Below are 20,338 nucleotides of genomic sequence, written 5' to 3'. Positions count from 1 at the left end.
AGAGGAAAAAATCTGTCTTGCCTGTGAATTTTCATTCTAGGATCCTCCATGTCACAGTCTGACCATCCCTTGGAGGGACTGCATTATATCTAGGATTTTTCTTCTAGCTATTGCTCACTTGTTAAGTAGTTTGAAACAGAAGAGGGTGTTCTTTTAGGAAATACCTAAATATCATGTCAAGGTTTTATTGCAAACAGTTTGAGTTGAATAGTCTTTTAAAACTTTTTTGTTAGTTTTCTTCAACTTCGAAAGCTATCGTTCATTCAGTAGAGCTCTTCTTGAGGAGTGGTCCTAAGCCCAGTTGCCATGGGTTCAGGGAATGTCCCCTGTGAAGACTGTTTGACATGAAGTTCTAGAATGAAAAATTCACAGGTAAAACCAAATTATCCCTTTCTACAGCTGCCCTGTGACATCCCTTCCAAAGGAAGTAGTCTGTCTAAATATGAGTGATGTGGTTCAAGCATGCTCATGGGAATTGCATTGTCAATGAAGTCAGCCAAGAAGAAGCAAGGAGTTGTGAATCCGAACTATTCACCTTCCCCTGCAACAAAAAGCATGAATAAAGGAGGAGACAGTGGGAGACCCAATTATCAGGGGGCCCAATAATGATTGGAGAAGATCCCTGCAACATTTTTGCACAACTGAAAGCAGGCACTTTTTTCCTTATACCTTGGTAAGGGGCATGTGTGTCTCTTAGTGTTTCTTATGCTAATACAGCTGCCCTGGAAAGTTACTAGAGCTTTCTTTGGGATTGAAATAATTTCTCCAGGCTGCATAAATCTATTACCTTTCTTGACCACTGAATTCAAATAAAAAGAGAACTTTGAAAAAACACTTTAAATTACCATTTTCAGATATTGTATGGTCTTAGCTGAAACTACAGAGCATTTACTTCATTCAGGTTGAAATTCAACACATTTCAGAGACTCTCTCTGACATATAACTCTATACATGGATGTGTGTGTAGATTCTTTGTACCCCTTCTGTATTGGAAAGGTGCATTTCATGCCAGTTTTGAATGAGCCAACATGGAGAGGAGCATTAAGGACAGGCTAGGGAGGTAGCTGCTAGAATCACACTTACCTAGATCAAGTGGCAGGGAGTAGTGTGCTATTATCCTTCTTGTGATGGTATTCATCATTATGTAACACTTTAGTAATATAAGTATCAAGGACAATTTTAGAAACAAACTGATTGCATAAAGGGGGTGCAAAGGGATTATTTGAGCTCTTCTATTTCAGAGGGGGTTGCACTGACATTCCTGCTCCTGGACTACAGGTGTGTTTTTATCCTCACCAAACTAACTGTACAGGATGCCCATACTATTATTGTGGTAGCATCCAAAATATGCTAAATACTGGACAAACATAAGTCCGCACAATCCGTAAAACATTTATAATCAAAACAGATAAATAGGTTGAAGGAGAAGAAAGGAATACAACATGGATTGCTTTGCTTGTTTGTGTGGGGTTTTGGAGGATGGGAGCATTTGGGGTTCAAATAGGATCAATGAATGCTGGAAAGGGATTCCGGGTGTTAGAGGGGAGTGGGGGAAGGGAACAAGAAGCTGATGGGGAGGAAGGTAGAAATAGGGAAGGAGGAGAGTGGGTAACAAGTAAATAGCAGGCACAATGTGTGAGGATAATGAGATTGGTGGGGCAAGATGTAGGTGAGACCAATAGCAATACAGTAACTGAGAAGAAATTATCCAGAGTAGAGCTGTGTGAATAATCAGTTTTTCAGTTTGCTTGCTGAATTGGAGGTGGGTGGAGTTTTGGATCGACCGCACCCCCCACCAAAAAAAAAAAGTTTTCTCAGCAAAACCAAAAAATGGGGGGAAATGGTTTTTGTTTTGTTTTTTAATTTCAAGTATTTTTTTATTAAAAGCAAAGATAGTTTGGAAATGCCATTCACAAGCCCCAGGAGGTTGCAGTACAGCCCTTCTCCTTATAACTAGACTTGGCAAAACTTGATTTTTATTTTTTTTAATAATGTTGACTGATATTAGTATTTACTTTTTTTCTAATTTTTATCGATTTACATTTTCACATTTGTACAAAATTATAGGTTTTAAGCATTTTTTATTTAATTTTTTGACAGTTATGGGAAATTAGAGGGGGTCAGACAATTATTTATTGAGAGTACACATTGAGATTCATAAAGCCTTATAATTATTAAAACAAAATGTCAACATCACATATCAAATTACACAAAGTAAATATCCTTAAATCAACCTCTAATAAGTTCTCAAGCAACATTTTTCTCACTTTGTCTATCTGTAAATTTTGATTATTATTGATGGAAATATTATTTTTAGTGGTTTGTGTATGTATAGTGAGATGGATGCTTACCGATAAAAGAACTCACCCTTCCAAGCCTACTTGTAACCTGTTGTCCCATGGTTAGAGCACTCACCTGGAATGTAGGAGACGTTTCAAGTCCCTAATCTGCCTGACTGGGAGCAGGGATTTGAATTTGGGACTCCCATTTTGCAGGTCAGTGTCCTAACCACTGGCCTGTATGGTATTCTAGATTGATATCTCAGTCTCTTCTGTTGAAGCTGTTATATTTATTTATAAATAATACTAATTGAGCCCGAGAAACACTGTATATCTGAGTGATTAGGGCACTCATCTTGGATGTGGGAGGCCCAAGTTTTCCTTGCTCTAAATCAGGTAACGTGGGGACTTGAAGCCCACCTGGTCTCCCACATCAGGTAAGTGCTCTCACCACAGTAACATAGAGTTTGTGGGGCACCACCACCACTGATGATGAGTAGCACCTCAGTCCCCTTGTGAATCTAGCCTCCTCTCCCTCCTCCCCCTTTTTTTTGGGCTAAAACTGTTCAGCAAATTCATGTCAAATCAAAAATAGTTTTGATTGCATTAAAGCTGCATTTACGGCAAATGAACTATTCATCCAAAAAATTTTGTCCAACTCTAATCCAGAGTCCAAATTTCAGAGTTCAATTAGTTATTTACTCACATATTTGTACTTATTTGTATTATCATAGTGCCTAGGAACCCCAGTTATGGACTAGGAACTTGTACTTGGTGCTGTACAAATACAAAACAAAAGACAGTTCCCTACCCCAAAAGCTTAATACAGATTTCCTGAACTTTGGCCTCAACTCTGACTATCCTATTCCCTTGCGAAGTCCAACCTCACTATATTTCAAATGCAGCCATCATTTTTAATTAATGTAATTAATTTAACATATGATGGTTTGTGTATTAGGAGTAAACAGAGTTAGTTTTCCATGATCATTCAATCCTTAGCCTCTCTGAGCTGACAAAAGGGAAATCAAAATTGAATTAAATATTTTTGCAAAATTTTTGTGTCTGTTTGTTCCTCTTAGGCATGGACATCACGCACCTACTGGAATAAAAACTAGTTGCAACAAATATTTGTACTTGTAATGACGAGCATTAAAAAGAATTCACATATTCAACCATCCACAAATACGTTGATGTTGACAAGTATTATGAATTTTAAAAATAAGTATTTTGCCTTCAAAATACAAAGTATAATTAAAGGTTCTAATTAAAAGGCACAGACAAAGGATAGGGAAGCTTAGAAAAATGTAAACTGAATTTGACTTAACTGCTGAGTTGATCATTTTGTGAGATTTGTTTTCACTTTTCAGCTCTGAGGAAGAGATATCTCGTTGCCAGGAAATGGTTCAGAAGCTGCAAAGCATTCTGGATTCTGAAAGAGAAAACTGTGGCTCTGTCAGTGAACAGAGACTAAAACTTCAGCAAGAAAATGAACAGTTGCGTAAAGAAGCAGAAGACTTGAGGAAACTAGCCATGGAGGCACAACAAAAAGCTAAATTAAAGGTACTAGCAAAACAAAAATAATGGGTAATTATTTGGTTAAATGGGTTCCTACTAAGGATGAAATGCAAAAAAACATTTCTAAGAAGATATATAAAAATAGGGTTGGGAGTGACAAGTTCAGTTCATGCTTCTCAATTCTGCCCTGCAAATACCCTTACTTGTACTAGCATTTCTACTGTCTGAGTCTGATGGTTAATTCATTGTCTATTAGTATGTTAAATGGTACGTATTAAACAGAAGCTTCCAAGTGTTCTTTGGTGGCTTTGTGATCTGACCAGACTGAATAATAAAATATTTCTGGTTATCTAACATTAAAATGTTTTTTAATTGTTTAATCATGGCTGATTTGTATACTCTATAAACTAGATTTGCTTTATGTTAATGCTTTGCATTTGCTCAAGAAAGCAAGGATCTAATAAACCTGTGCGTAGGTGGACATAGTACAGATGGTTTCTGTGTCCCTTTCCCGCACATCTTAGTGCATTTTAGTCCTGCTGTAGAATACATGTTCTAACCTTCAGCTTCCTTAGATCAAAGATGACCAAATTGTGGAGGTTATTTAAGCATAGGTAAATGTCCATTAGGAACTAGGGTGATTCTAAAACTGGAACCATACTCACTGCTGATTGGCAAACTGGGCTCCAGTGGAGTTACGTCTGCTTGCAGCAGCAAGAGATTTGATCCCAGGTCTCTGAAATTGCAAGATTAACATTAACCAGTTTTCCAGCTTGCTCTGTGGCATCTTCAGATGCCAGTCTCTTTCTTTCCCCTTCCCATTTTAGTACTAAGGGCTGGGACATGGTTGGAACAAGCTTGGAGAGCTGGGAGATTTGCAGGTGAAGATGCTTCAGAGAACACAGCTACCAGCTTTGTTATTCAGCCTTCTCTGATGAACCTTCTGTGATTCCCCACTGAAGTATCCCAGGCTGACAGGACCCAAGGAAGTTTGTCAGACTGGGGCTTGACTCCTTGTCTCAACAACTGAAGTTGGGAGGTATAGGCTATGAGGGAGTGAGGATGAATAAGAGGGATATGGCTAAAGGCAAAAATATAAAATTTAATGATTGTGACTATTGTGAAAGATAGTGATTGTGAAAGAGAAGAAAAAATCTGTTCAATTTGGAATGGAGGTTAGGGGATTAGGGAGTTGACATACGGAGAGTCCATGGAGCTAGCTGTTGTAGTGAAGACTATTTTAATTTTAACAGGTATGGTGATAAAGTCAGTTAGAGTCTAAAAGTGACCACCTTCAGATCATTCCCCTTCATATTCAAAGAGAGAATATGAAGGATGAATAAGTATTTAACCTTGGAGAATTTAAAGCATTTAAGAAAAGGGTCAATTTGGTGTCAATAAAAAATAAAATTCTTATACAATATGTTTACAAAATTTACAGAATTACATGGCTGGCTAATTGGATGGAAATCAGAGGTAATCAAAACTGCTGTTTCTTATGTTTTTTCCTTTGTTTCCTTGGCAATTGACGTGATCAGCATAACATATTCTATTATGTGCCCATTACATTTTTCAAGAACCAGTGACTGAGTCTAATTGTCCACATAATATGGAGAATTTAAAATTTTGTGTTACGTGGTAAATTAAAAAAGCACTTCATGTTTATTGGTGCATTTGAGGCTCCTTTTCATAAACTGAGTGGTTAAAGGTATGTTGACCAGATGTAAAATCTCAATAATAGGTTTACAATAAACCAAAAGTGCCTGCCTTGTATATACTTCTCTTGTGTGTTTGCTGAAAGGGTAAGAGGATTTATGCATGCTTTTCTTTACTTTAAAAATATAATCTAGAGTTTACGGGATGGAAATGATTTATTAACTTAGCCAAATGTTATTGTTTCTTTGTGTGTGTTTGGAGGTTGTTTGATTTATGCATAACCATGGTGCTAAGATACCATAGTGCTTGGTTCTTTACAGTGTACAGACAGATGTTACCAGTATTCTTTGAGTTTTATAATACTGCATCAGCTCACTTATCAATAGAAAAGAAACTGATTTAAAAAAAAAACAACTTTTAATGGAATACATAAACTTTAAAGATATACCATCGAGTCAGAATCTAGTCATTTTAAGAAAAACAACAACATTTAAAAGCATTTTCATGTTCTATATCAGCCCTATGCGAATTTTTCATTTTCTTGTTTTTTTAAGTATTTCGCTCCTTTGTTTCTGTGTGAAAGACACTGGGGGGTCATGGAGAAAGACTGGTTCTACTTCGAGTGATTGCTCATATCCATTCCAATATAGGTGGGTGCACACCATTGTGCACGGGTTTCCGGAACTTTTTTCCCCTTAGCAGACCCCGTAGGGTTGGCTCTGGTGCCCCCTGGAGTGCTGCGTACGTGCCGCGGTATATAAGGCACTGCCGACTCTTCGGCCCTTCAGTTCCCTCTTTCCGCCCGTGACGGTTGCTGGAACGTCTCTTGCTTCTCGCAAGTACCTTCCCCTTGTAGAACTTAGTTGTTGTTGTTTAGTAGTTAGTGTTAAGTAGTATTAATAGAGAATAGTTAGCAATAGAATAGAAGCCCTTAGGGTGGCTGGGCCATGCCCGGGTCACCTGGCTTTAAGCCTTGCGCCGCTTGCGGCAAGACTTTCCCAATTAGTGACCCTCACGATCGCTGCCTCAAGTGTCTGGGAGAGCAGCACCAGAGGGAAAAGTGCCAGATTTGTAAAGCTTTCAAGCCCAGGACTCAGAAAGAGTGGGACATTCGGCTGAAAGCTATTTTAATGGAAGCGGCACCGGAGTCAACTCGACACAAGGAAATATCTCCGGTGCCGAAGAAGAAGAGGCTGCAGCGCACGGAGCGCACACTCCCCCGCACCATCGATATGGACAGGGTCGAGTGTGGAGGTGCACCAGCCATGGCCCATAGGGCATGCTCCGGTGCCTGCATCTCCTTGCAGGGAGCCTCCTCCGACCCCTGGGGGTGGGGGAGTGACCCTGCAGGTGCTGTCAACACCGGAGGCTTGTCAGGCGGCAAGAGCCCTGATTGCCTTGCCCACGCCTCCGGCCCCCCACCCTCCGCCGAGGGAGAGAGGGCCGACGTCCCGGGGCAAACCCGTGCTGGGTCCCCCCCGGAGGCTGGTTGAGAACCCCCGACGGGAAGAGTCTCCCGCCGAACGGCACCGAGGGTAGAGCGTGGAAGCTTCCCTCTTAGCTCCGAGTCCCGCTCGTCGAGCAGATCCTCCCCGCAGTACAGAAGTCGGTCCCCGGCACCGGAGGCAATGTGTAAAAGACGGCGCCGCTCGAAGGCCGCCTTGCGGCATAGAGACAGCCCTCGCTCCCAGTCCCCGGCACCGAGTCATTCATCTAGGCAGCACCGGTCACCGGCACGGAGTCTGACACCGAAGGGCTCGCCCACTTCAGCACATTGCAGATCCCGGTCTTTGGAGTAGGGTTCGGCACCGCGAGACTCCCGACGGCACCGTTCCCAGTCCCCTAGGGGCAAGCGGCACTGCAAGTCGTCAGTGCCGAGACGACGGGCATTGTCCTCAAGCTCCTCAGAGCGCACCTCTTCGCGCCGGCACCGTTCGAGGCGGCACTGGCGTTCTTCATCTCCCTCCTTGGAGTCATCGAGGGGTCGGTCCCCAGGAGCCTCCTCAGCTGGTGCCGATGCCACCCCTGTGTTAGCCCCAGGGTCCCTGGCAATGGCCCTATTGGGGCCCATGGAGGGCACATATGGGACGGGACAGTGTCCGTCCCATCCTCAGGGGTGCAGTCGGTGCCCCCCTCACCAGACAAGGAACACAAGGGCCATTCCACGGATGAGGAATCGGACCCAGGGGAGGGACCCTCTACAGGGCCTGGACAACAGGGGGGTGAGCATCCACAGTCCTCCTCCTCCCCCTCCCCTGATGAAGCAGCTTCTAGGGACCACAGGGCGCCGCTGAGAGACTTCAAGGTGCAGCAGCAGCAGCGGCTGAAAAGGGTGGCCTCTAATTTGAATTTGGAGGTTAGGGAACTCTCAGAGAAGGAGGATCCCCTTTTTGGTGTTCTGGGAACAGAGGGCCCATCAAGGGTGGCCCTGCTGGTCCACAACAGGGTCCTTAGCTGGCTAAGGCCCTGTGGCAAACTCCTGCCTCGGTCACCCCTACATCCAAGGGCGCTGAAAAGAAATATTAAGTCTCAGCTGAAGGGTTCGAATTCCTATTTACTCACCCGGCCCCAGGAACCCTGGTGGTGGAGGTAGCCAATCAGAGGGACAGGCAGGGGTACCAAGGTTCCATTCCCAAGAACAAGGAGAACAAGAAAATTGACTTGTTCGGGAGAAAAGTTTACTCTACTGGGGCCTTACAATTTCGGATTGCAAACCACCAAGCCCTATTGTGCAGATATAACTTCAGGACTCCCTCAGCCGGTTTGCTGAGGTGTTGCCCCAGGAGCAGGCAGCGGACTTTTCCGCAGTCCTCAAGGAAGGGATCATGGTGGCAGGGGCAGCCCTCCAAACAGCCAGTGACACTCCAGATACAGCGAGCAGGGCCATGGCCTCTGCCATCGCCATGAGACGGTGTTTGTGGCTGCAGTCATCGGGGCTCTCACAGGAAGTGCAGCAGTCGATACAGGACCTCCCCTTTGATGGGTCGGGACTGTTTTCAGACAAGACTGACGAGAAGCTGCACGGCCTTAAGGATTCGCGAGCCACGCTGCGATCCTTGGGCCTTTATACACCTCAAGGCTCAAGGCATCAGTCACAGCCTCAGCCTCAGCAGCAACCTAGGCCTCTGCCTAGGCCCTTTCAGCCTAGTAGAGACAGAGACAGGAACAGGGGGTTCGGACGGCGTAGCCGGCCTCCTAACTCGTCCTTAGCCTCCCAAAAAGGGCCCCCCAAAGGGTCAGGCAACAAAAAAGGGCAATTTTGATGGTGTGCCTGAGGGTGGCACCCCTACCATCTCCCTGAATCCATCCCGTCCTTTTCTGGACAGACTAAAGCCCTTTTACGATCAATGGGCAAGCATTACTTCATATCGCTGGGTCCTCAGAATAGTCCTCCGAGGATACGCCTTGCAGCTAACATCCTGCCCCCCAAACAGCCCAGCCCACCGTCCCTCTTCAGGGACCCCTCTCACGAGCAGCTACTCTTGCAGGAGGTAATCACCCTCCTCAACCTGGGGGCAGTGGAAGCAGTTCCCCAGAATGAAATAGGGAGAGGATTCTACTCCAGATACTTCCTCATCCCCAAGACAAAGCGGGGCCTGAGGCCCATATTAGATCTGCACCGCCTAAACAAATTCAAGCAGATCAGGTTCCACGTGGTCTCCTTAGCCTCGATTATCCCTGCTCTGGATCCAGGAGATTGATACGCCACCCTTGACCTGAAGGATGCATACTTCCATGTATCTATCCTTCCCAGCCACAGACATTTCCTTCGGTTTATGGTGGCTGATTGCCATTATTAGTTTACGACCCTGCCCTTTGGCCTTTCGTCTGCCCCCAGGGTATTCACCAAGTGCATGGCAGTAGTGGTCACCCACCTGCGATGCAGGGGGGTACAGATTTTCCCTTACCTGGATGACTGGTTAATCAGGGGTAGGTCCAGGACCCATGTGCAGGAAAGTGTGTCCCTTACTTGTGCCACATACAGCAGGTTGGGTCTGCTCATCAATGAGCAAAAATCTACTCTAACCCCAGTGCAGCGCATAGACTTCATAGGGGCCACCCTGGATGCTTCCCAGGCCAGAGCCTTCCTCCCGCAACCTCAGTTCGAGGCTATGGCTGCGATTATCACCCAGCTGCATAGATGCCCCACAACGACAGCCAGGCACTGCCTGCAGCTGTTAGGGAACATGGCGGCCTGCACATACGTAGTGCGGCTAGCTCACCTCAAGCTCAGGCCACTCCAGGCATGGTTGGCCTTGGTGTACGTGCCGAGCAGACACCCCTTGAACAGGGTGGTCACTGTCCCCCCATCAGTCCTAGCCTCCCTGAATTGCTGGAGGACCCCCAGGATAGTGTTGTGGGGTGTCCCCTTCAGGGATCTGACCCCGTCGGTCACCCTGATCTCAGATGCCTCGGATGTGGGGTGGGGAGCCCACATCAGTGCCGATCTGGGCACCCAGAGGCTCTGGTCAGCGGAGGAGAGGGTCCTCCACATCAATGTAGAAGAACTCGGCAGTCAGACTGGCATGCAAGGTCTTCCTCAGGTTCCTGATGGGCAGGGTGGTGCAGGTCCTGACGGACAATACCACAACCATGTTCTATATCAACAGGCGGGGGGAAGGGGGGGCGGTGCTCCTCGGCCCTCTGCCAGGAAGCCATCGCCTGTGGGACTTTGCAGTGAGGCACGACTTTCACTTGTCTGCCTCTCCCCGGGGTGAGGAACGACAAGGCAGACCGCCTCAGCAGGTCGTGTTTACCCCGCCACGACTGGTCGTTGCACCAGGAGGTAGTGACTTCTATCTTCCCCAGTGGGGTGTTCCCCAACTGGACCTGTTCGTGTCGTCCTGAAACAAAAAGTGCCCGAGTTGTTGCTCGGTCCGGGGTCGCGAGCCGGGCTCTGTATCTGACGCGTTCCTCGTCGAGTGGAAGAGGACCCTCATGTACACATTCCCCCCTACTCTGCTCCTGCCCAAGGTCCTCTTGAAAATCAAGAGGGACAGGGCAAACATGATACTCATCGCCCCAGCGTGGCCGAGACAGCATTGGTTCTCCATGTTGATGGACCTGTCAGTCACCCTACCAGTGGAGCTCTCGAGACAACACGACCTGCTTTCCCAGGACCATGGTCGCCTGCCCCACCCCGACCTGGACTCCCTACACCTCACGGCCTGGAGGCTCTGTGGCTGACAGAAGGGGAGAGAGCCTGCTCGGTGCAGGTCCAACAAATTCTGCTGGGCAGCAGAAAACCTTCAACACAGGTCATGTACCAGGCTAAGTGGAGAGGGTTTACCTGCTGGGTGGAGTCCTGGGGTATCTCGCCAAGCCTCTGTCCGATCCAGGCGATCCTGGAGTACCTGCTCCAGCTAAAACTCCAGGGTCTGGCGCTGGCCTCCCTGAAGGTCCACCTGGCAGCCATCTCAGCTTTCCACCAGCTGCTAGAGGGGAGATCCCTTTTCTCCCACCCCATGTCGGTCAGGTTCCTCAAGGGGGTGGAGAGGCTCTATCCACAGGTCCATGACCCGGTGCCTCCCTGGGATCTCAACCTGGTCCTCTCCAGGCTTACGGGGCCCCCATTTGAGCCCATGGCTACATGCCCTCTGCTGGTCTTCTCGTGGAAGATAGCCTTCCTGGTGGCCATTACTTCAGCTAGGAGGGTCTCTGAGATTAGAGCTTTGTCTTCGGAGCCCCCTACACCTTATTTTATAAGAATAAGGTGCGGCTGAGTCCCCACCCAGCCTTCCTGCCCAAGGTGGTCTCCCAGTTTCATTATAACCAAGATACCTTCCTCCCCGTGTTTTTTCCCAAACCACACGGTTCGGAGGAGGAGCGGAGATGGCACTCGCTGGACATGAGGCGAGCACTGGCCTGCTACACCGACAGGACAAAGTCATTCCGGAAGTTGATGCAGCTCTTTGTCGCAGTGGCGGACCGGATGAAAGGATCACCTGTCTCCACCCAGCTCATCTCTGCATGGATCACCTCCTGCATCAAATGCTGCTATGAGCAGGCAAATGTGCCACTCCCGGGGGTCATCACAGTGCACTCAACCAGAGTTCAGGCCTCGTCTGCAGCCTTGGAGAGGGTGCACCTGCAGGACATCTGCAAAGCCGCCACCTGGTCATCGGTGCACACCTTCACGTCCCACTACACCATCGTGCAGCAGGCGAGGGATTCGGCAGAGCTGTGCTGAGGGCAGCTCACTGGTAATTCCTACCCACCTCCAAGGTATTGCTTTTTAGTCACCTATATTGGAATGGATATGAGCAATCACTCGAAGTAGAAAACAGGGTTACTTACCACTAACTGTTGTTCTTCAAGATGTGTTGCTCATGTCCATTCCACACCTATCCTCCGTCCCCACTGTCGGAGTTGGCAGAAAGAAGGGACTGGGGCCGTAGGGTTGGCAGTGCCTCTCATGCTGCGGCATGCGCGCAGCACTCCAGGGGGCACCAGAGCCGACCCTACGGGGTCTGCTAAAGGGAAAAAAGTTCTGGGAACCCGTGCACAGTGGCGTGCACCCACCTATATTGGAATGGATATGAGCAATACATCTCGAAGAACAACAGTTACTGGTAAGTAACCATGTTTTATTCATAAAGTAATCAAACTCAAAAAGATTCCTCTCTTAATCTTTATTTTATAATTCATTTCAATGTTATTTCTAACTATGGGGGAAAAAATCAGAAATCTTCTCCCCCCTCCCCAGTGGTGACTCTTTAATGTCACACATAATCTACGCCTATAGAAAATGAGCAAATGTTTAATTTTAAAAGCATAACATATGTGCAAGTGGATTTGCTTTGGGGGCACAAATGGAAGTGAGTTTTGTTTTTAAATAACGCAAAGCCTACGCTTGTTTTTGTTACTTTCATACTATTAAAATAAATGTAAGGTTTTTCTATTTTCTGTAAGAATTTTAGAATTACAAAATATCAAAAAAGGAGATGAGGTGCTCCCTTATAGTAGTGCAAAAAGCAATATGAATATCAGTTTACATGGCTTTTTCAGGTAATATATTCCCATTTATAACTTATGTATTCAAATGGGAAAGTTAGAAGGGGGGGAATGAATCATCAAAGAATCTTTCAAAGTTGCCATTATACTTTGAAAATTTGCCATGCTATTCTTACAAAAGAAACGTGTTGTAATGATTTAGAATGCTTATTTAATGTTGTACATAAATTTAAATAAAAATATTTGTAAGCAATTCTGCAAAAATGAAACATGTCACTCCATCTACCCATTTTGTGTGTGTGTGTGTGTGTGTGTGTATATATATATATATATATATATTCATTTATTTGGAGTCTTTTGAGACAGGTAAATTTTTTTAAATGATTTGTTTCTAAAGCTGGCAATTTGAAGGATTGCATGTATACATCAACATTTTCAATAGGAGTCACTTAATGTCAAAGATACAGTTGAAAGAACTGAGTTGGGGGGTGGTGTGTGGAGAGTGATCATTTTTACACATTAACCCTTCAAATTAATACTTTGAGTTAACTGATACTTATATCAACCAGGGTTTTTAAAGTCAATTTACAGAATTTTCACTATGCTCCAGGTTGGCTTTCTTGTTCATATGAAATCCCATTTATTGAGAGGCTAAATGTATATTCAGGATAATTGGTTATTTAACCTTTGTTGCTGTGTTTGCTCGTGCAAGGATCTAGTAATATGTACAATTGTACAGATAACCAAGGTCTAAGGTAAGGACACAGTTGAGCCTGAACAATTATTTAGTATTTAAATTTTGGTAGTTCTCACAATGTGATAGATGCTATCCAAACACACAGTATGTAAGCCCTGCACCAGGGAGCTCACATTCTAAGAATGCAAGCAGTTTACAAAGTTCAGGGGAGAAGGATAAAACATATTCAATATATAAAAACAATAGGCATCAACAATCTTCACTGTCCTTTATTGCCTGTTGTACTAGGTGTTATATTGGTTTTATAATTAATATTTCTATTTGTGCACTTACAATGAATTATTTTTAATATTCAGAGTAAAGTTGCAAACTTCTGTTGTATTATTGTGGCCTTTTTTTTTTTTTTTTTTTTTACTGTAGATAAGCACAATGGAACATGAGCATTTAGTGAAGGAGCATGGGTTTGAGGTTCGACTGAAAGAGATGGAAGTAACTAATCGAAATTCCACTAGTGAACTGAGACATCTGTTGGTGGCTCAGCAAAAAGCAACTAACCGGTGGAAGGAAGAAACAAAGAAGCTTACAGAAACTACAGAAATCAGGATCAATAATCTAAAGTAAGTGCAGTCCTGTTTTTTCTTTCATACTTTTATTAGTTTCACTCTTAGGTTTTGGTTATCATGGTGGTCATCATCATGAACCTACTTGTGGTGGGGAAAAAAGATGGTGAGTAAATCTTCCAGGCCAGAACAGAAGTTACAGTATCAATGAATAAACAAGGAATGCTGCAGAAAGAATAGTTAGTCTCTACTTTGCTTTCTCAGTTGCAGTCTTCCCAAACTTAGCAGTCTAGTTGCAGAAATGAAGGCTTCATTCCTTGTTAAATGAAAAATACTACTTTTGTGTGTTTTGAGATTTTGTAATGGCAAAAAAATGAGTTACAATATGTCACTTTATTGTAATACTGTTTTTCAAGTAAACTCTATCTAGTTTTAGAAAACTTAACTTTGGTTTATGAAAACACCTATATTTACAGTTATTCAAGATACCATTTGTATACTCACAGTTGTGGGATGAATCATGGAATTTCAGAAACACTGAAAAACATTGCCTGTTGGAGCCACAAGTGCTCTTTCATGACGTCAGATGCTCTGAGATGAGGTTAAAAAAGAGCCATTTGACCTCTGTCATCTACATTCCTTTCTTTCTTGACTAGATGCTTTTGTTATCCAGAGTAATTTCAGGCAAGGTTTAACCAGAATTCCCCTAACTTTTATTGTTAAACAGTATTCCAGTTGGTGTTGCATAGTTTTACTATTGCACTCTTAGTTTTTATCTGGATTAGGATCCATAAATAAAAGTTTACCCGTTTGCTGGGTTTTTCTAATGTTGGATTAACCATTAGACTTGTCACGTATCATTATTTTTAACAGATTATATGTCCTAATATAAACCATAATGCTCCTGATATTTTCTTTGTAGTAGATAACTGGTGAATTTTTTGAAGCGCAACTTTAATTTGTAAATCTCATTCAACCTTTTCTAGCTGTCAGAAACAGAATGCTCTTAGTCTGAGTTGGATCTGAGCCCAGGTCTCCAGCTGGAACAGGGAAAATAACCTCTGAAGTTCGTGTCATACATTAGCTATATATTGGTACTACTATATACTGTTTATTTCTCTTTCTAGAGAAGAAAGCAGATTTGTCTTCATTTAAACGTCACTAGTTTGTATAAAGAATGTAAAATTATTTCTGACCTGCATTAAAACTGACAGTGTTTGGCAGCATAACTCTGTTCCAAAGCTATTTCTGTTTAAGAGGAGCTACGCTTTTTCCTGCTGTACTTAGCAGGAATTGTGTCTGAGATAGCAGCTGGGAGTAGAGAAGGCTTTGGAGACTGGCCAATAAGCAGTGGGAAGAGTGAGTGAGGATCACAGTATGTCAAGAATGAGGAAGGAAGACAGCAGAAGGAGAAGGGTTAAATGGCCAAATATTGTACATTTAAGGAGAAAAATCAGTGTGTCAGTGGGAAGAAAATTGTTGAGAAGCAAGAGGGAGAGGATAAATGATAGAACAGGATTTATGCATGGGTTTTGACCAGAAGAGAAGAGAGATAAATAGGCTAATGAGATGATGGAACAAGACACACTAAAAATGTAATTATTAATTAATTATTGGTATTGGTTGTGTTTCAGGGCTTTACCCATATAGTGAATGACCAATAGTATAGACAACAGAAACTGAAAAGACATTTTAGGATATTTTAGGCTTGAGTCTCTACTGTCCTGCACCTGTGTAGTGAGTGAGTTAGATTTTTCTCCCTAATCTTTCTCTTATTATTATAATCTTAGTGGGTAAAAAAATGTAGACAGCAGTGTGATTTTTTTTTTATTTTTTATTTATTTATTTATTTTTGTGGTTAGATGACAATGTCTCTTTATGCATCTAGGACGTGTTTTTAAAATAGCATACTGTGACTTGTGACATTTGAATTTTTCAAAAGCATCCTGGAGTACTTAAATGGTGGGCAAAGTTTTAATTCTTCTTCGAGTGCTTGCTCATGTCAATTCCAAGTAGGTGTGCATGCGCCACGTGCATGATCCATCAGAAAGTTTTCCCCCAGAAGTACCCGTAGGGTCGGCTGTGGAGCCCCCTTGAGTCACACCTGCATGGCGCCCTATATAGGACTCCGCCGATCCTCCACTCAGTACCTTCTTAGCACCCATGAGGGTCACTAGAACAACAGGTTCTATCTTCGAGTGATTGCTCATATCCATTCCAATATAGGTGTGTGCACGGTTCCCGGAACTTTTTTCCCTTTAGCAGATGCCGTAGGGCCAGCTCTGGTGCCCTCTGGAACGCCACGCCCATGCCGCAGCACATGGCCCTGTGCCCCCTCAGTCTCTTCTTTCCGCCCGTGACGGTCGGATGGAACTAGCACTTGCTCTCTGCAAGTGTCATTCCCTTTCTTTGATCTCTTTATTAATCAAAGTACCTAGTTAGTTAAGTAGTTAAGTGTTGTAGCTTAGGAAGAAGTCCCTGATGGACTTAAGGTGGCCGGGCTATGTCCCGGCCGCCTGGGTTTAACCCCCCCCCCCCCCCGTCCTCCCCCCACTCGGTACCTTAAGTGCCTGGGGGGACAGCAGACAAGAGTAAGATATGCAAGGCTTTTAAACAGTGAGGCAGAGGCAGAGATCAGGTTTAAAGCCTTGCTCCTATCGCAGCGCTCCGCTCTGTGCCCGGGTCGTCCTGCTCCCCCTCGGTGCGGAGAGCACCGTCAGCACCGGATTCCACTCGGCACGGAGCAGCATCCCTGGTGCCAATGACGAGGAGAGCGCATGGAGCGCGGACACTCCCCTGCGCTGTGGGTACGGGCAGGGTTGAGGACAGAGATGCACCAGTCACGACCCGTCGAGTTCCCTCCGGGTCTGCATCTCTGTGCAGGGGTCCACTCCCGACTCTTCGGAGTGGGAGAGTGCCCCTGCCAACGTGGAGACTGGCGGCATGAGCCTTGTTGGCCGGCCTATGCCACCTCCGCCCCCTCCCCCCTTCTGCTGAGGGAGAAGGGGCTGGGGTCCCGGGGCAAGCCCGCATGGGTCCCCCCGAAGGGCGGTGGAGATCCCCGGTACGGGGAGAAAGATTTCCCGCCAGGCGGCCACCAGGGGTAGAACGAGGACACTCCCCCAGCTGGTCGGCACTGGAGCTCCCGGCGGCAGCGGGGCTCGCCCGGCACCGGACCCCCAGGGGCGGTGCAGGGCTCCCCAGGGCGCCGGACCCCCAGTGGCGGTGCCGGAGCCCTAGGTGGCAGCTGGGCTCCCGCCGGCTCCGAGAAGGGGGAGGGGGGAAAAAAAAAAAAAAACGGCGGCAGCAGGACTCCAGCCGGCTCACACCCCCTGCCGGCTCCGCAGCTCTAAGCGGGGCCGGAGCCCCCAGCAGCAGTGGGACTCCAGCCGGATCCGCACCCCCCAAGCGGGGCCAGAGTCCCCGGCGGCAGTGGAGCTCCTGCCGGCTCACACCCCCCGCCAGCTCTGCAGCTCTAAGCGGGGCCGGAGCTCCCGGCGGCATCTGGGCTCCCGCCGGCTCTGCTGCCCCAGGCGAGGCTGGAGACCCCGGCGGCAGTGGGACTCCAGCCGGCTCCACACCCCCAAGCGGGGCCAGAGCTCCCAGCGGCAGCGGGGCTCTCGCTGGCTCCACAGCCCCAAGAGGGGCCGGAGCTTGCAACAGCACCGCAGTTCCCCGCGGCACCGGGGTCCACACTGGACCGGGACTCCACGCTGTGCTGCAGCTCTCCACAAAGCTGAGGGGCTCTTTGGAGCTCCCCTCAGCGGTAGGCAGTGGAAGCACGGTCCCCAGCGTGGGCAGCGCACCTGGGACCTAGGACAACTGCCCATGTGACGGCTCGGGTCCCACGGGGGGGGCAGTCGTCGGAACAGCCGATGCCCCCTCAAGGTGTCCAAGCAGGCGACAAAAGTGCTAGTAGGGGTACAGTCCGTGCGTTGGCACAGTCTGAGGCCCATGTACACCACTTCTCGGTTGAGGAGTTGGACCTCGTGGAGACACCTCCTACGGGTGCACCCCTTCGGCAAGGGGAGCACCCGCAAGACTTGCCTCGGTAGTTCTATTACCCCTTCCTGGACAAGGCAGTCTCCGGGGGCTACACGGCGCCACTGAAAGATTTCAGGGCGCACCACAAGATGCCCAATAGCGGGCCCCTACCTTGAGGTTGGCTTCCGCCATCCTGCATGGAGGAATCACGCTGGCTAAGGCAGCACTCCAAACGTGAAACAACGCTGCTGCCGCAGCAGGTAGGGCCATAGCCCCCCCAAGTTCCATGAGGAAGTGCTCATGGCTGCTATCATCAGGCCTGTGCAGGAGGTGCAGCAATCTATCCAGGATGCCTGGATCCAGGAGTCTAGTATGCCACCCTCTCCCTACAAGGACGCATACTTTCATGGGTCCATCCTCCGGAGACACCAGGGGCTGGCTCCTACTACCAATTTACAGCCTGCCCCTTGGCCTATCTTCGGCTCCAAGGGTTTTCACAACTTGCGTGGCGGTAATGGCGGCCCACTCAGGTGAAAGGGTGTGCAAATCTTTCCCTTCCTGGTTGATAGGGGGTAGGTCCAGGTTCCCAGTGCAGGTCAGCACGACTTACACTGCTCCACGTGCAGCAGGCTGGGTCTGTTCACAAATGAACAGATGTCCACTGACCCCAGTGAAACGCATAGTGTTCCTGGGGGCCACCCTGGACGCTCCGCAGTCCAGAACCTTCCTGCGTCAGCCATGTTTTTAGGTGCTGGTCTCTATCATCTCCCAGCTGCACCAATACGCCACGACAACAGCCAGGCACTGCCTACTGCTGTTAGGCCACATGCCAGCCTCCACATACATAGTGAGGCTAGCTCACCTGAGGCACAGGCCTCCCTGGACTGGTGGAGATTCCCCAGGGCAGTAGGGAAGGGCGTTCCCTTCACAGAACTGATCCCATCGGTCACCTTAAGTTCTGACGGCTCGTATGTGGGATGGGAGTCCACATGGGTGCCAACCTGAGCACTCGGGGGCTCTGGTCGGTGGAGGAAAAATGCTTGCAGCTCACCATGGGGGAGCTGAGAGCCATTCGCCTAGCGTTCAGGCTGTTCCTCCGATCCCTGACAGGCAGAGTGGTGCAGGCGCTGCCGGACAACACTGCAGCCATTTTACATGAAGAGGCAGGGAGGGGCGCCCTCCCGGCCTCTCTGCGAGGAAACTACCCGTCCGTGGGGCTTGGCCATGAGGCACGACTTTGCTGGAGTGCATCTCACCTCATGGGGGTGAAGAGCGACGAGGCAGATTGCCTCAACAGGTCGTTTCTACCCCACCACGACTGGTCGCTGCACTCAGGGATAGTGACTGTGATCCTCCAGAAGTGGGGTGTCCCCCAACCGGATCTGTTCGTGTCGGTTGGGAATGCGCAGTGCCAAGGCTCGGCTTGCGCCGGGGTCTTGAGACTGGGTTGCTTTCAGATACGTTCCTCAGTAATGGGACGGGGACCCTCAGGTATGCGTTCCTGCCCACTCCACTCCTGCCAAAGGTCTTACTGAACATAAACAGGGGCAGGGTGGATGTCATATTCATTGCTCAGGCCTGACCGAGCCAGCACTGGCTCAGCATGCTGCTGGACCTTCGTTCGCCCTGCCCATGAGGCTCCCGAGGCAGCATGACCATCTCTCCCAGGACCACAGTGGCCTGTTGCACCCGGTCCTGGATTCCCTGCAGCTCACGGCCTGGAGGCTCTGTTGCTGACAGAGGTAGGGGGGCCTGCTTGGTGTAGGTCCCACAACTCCTGCTGGGTAGCAGGGACCCGTCTACACGGGTCGTGTATCAAGCTAAGTGGTCATGGTTTACCTCTTGGGCGGAGTCCCGGGGCATTCCGCCAGACTCTTGCCTCCGCAGGCGACCCTGGAGTACTCTGGGGTCTGGTACTGGCCTCGTTCATGGTCCACTTGGCAGCTGTCTTGGCTTTCCATTACCTGCTAGCGGGGAGATCCCCGTTCTCCCATCCCACGTTGGTCAGGGTGCTCAAGGGGGTGGAGAGGCGGTATCCCCAGGTCCGCAACCCGGTGCCTCCCGGGGATATCCGCCTGGTCCTCTCGAGACTCATAGGGGCCTCCCTTTTGGAACCCATGGCTTCACGCCCTCTGCCATGCTTTGTGGATGGTAGCCTTCCGGGCGGCCATTACCTCAGCTTGGGGGGTCTCCAAACTTAAGGCCTTGACCTCGGAGCCCCCTTCTACACTATTCTACACAGATAAACTGCAGTGGAGGCCATGCCCAGCCTCCTAGCCTGGGTTGGTTTCTGAACCTCGTTGTAACCACGATTGATCTCTCCCTGTGTTTCCCAAACCGCGTGGTCTGGGTTTGGAGATGGCATTCGCTAGACGCGAGACGAGCCCTGGCCTGTTACATCGAAGACACGGCCGTTCCAGAAATTGGCGCAGCTCCTTGCCGCGGGCAGGGGACTGGATGAAAGGATCACCGGTCCCCACCCAGCACATCTCAGTGTGGATTACATCCTGCATCAAGTGCTTCTAGGAGCAGGCGAATGTGCCGCTGCCAGGTGTCATCACAGCGCATTCGCCCAGAGCTAAGACCTCGTCTGCGGCTTTTCTGGAGAGAGTGCCCCTGCAGGACATCTGCAAAGCAGCCATCTGGTTGTTGGTCCACATCTTCATGTCCCACTATGCCATCGTTCAGCAGGC

At 47.9% G+C, this 20,338-nt stretch overlaps 1 protein-coding gene across 3 annotated transcripts in view; it reads left to right on the top strand.

Moving 5' to 3' along the window:
- Positions 1–20,338, top strand: part of SCLT1 (sodium channel and clathrin linker 1) — a 130,895-nt gene that overhangs the window by 60,251 nt on the left and 50,306 nt on the right. For all 3 annotated transcript variants that reach the window (XM_067530237.1, XM_067530238.1, XM_067530236.1), the window contains exons 18-19: positions 3,647–3,839; positions 13,522–13,718. In XM_067530237.1, coding sequence (XP_067386338.1) covers positions 3,647–3,839; positions 13,522–13,718 — 390 coding nt within the window. The remainder of the gene's footprint in view (positions 1–3,646; positions 3,840–13,521; positions 13,719–20,338) is intronic.

This window comes from Emydura macquarii, unplaced genomic scaffold (assembly GCF_026122565.2).
Source record: "Emydura macquarii macquarii isolate MOO-44397 ecotype Brisbane River unplaced genomic scaffold, CSIRO-AGI_Emac_v2 contig_3044, whole genome shotgun sequence".
Classification (NCBI taxonomy): Eukaryota; Metazoa; Chordata; order Testudines; family Chelidae; genus Emydura; species Emydura macquarii.
This window is presented reverse-complemented; position numbering and strand designations above follow the sequence as displayed.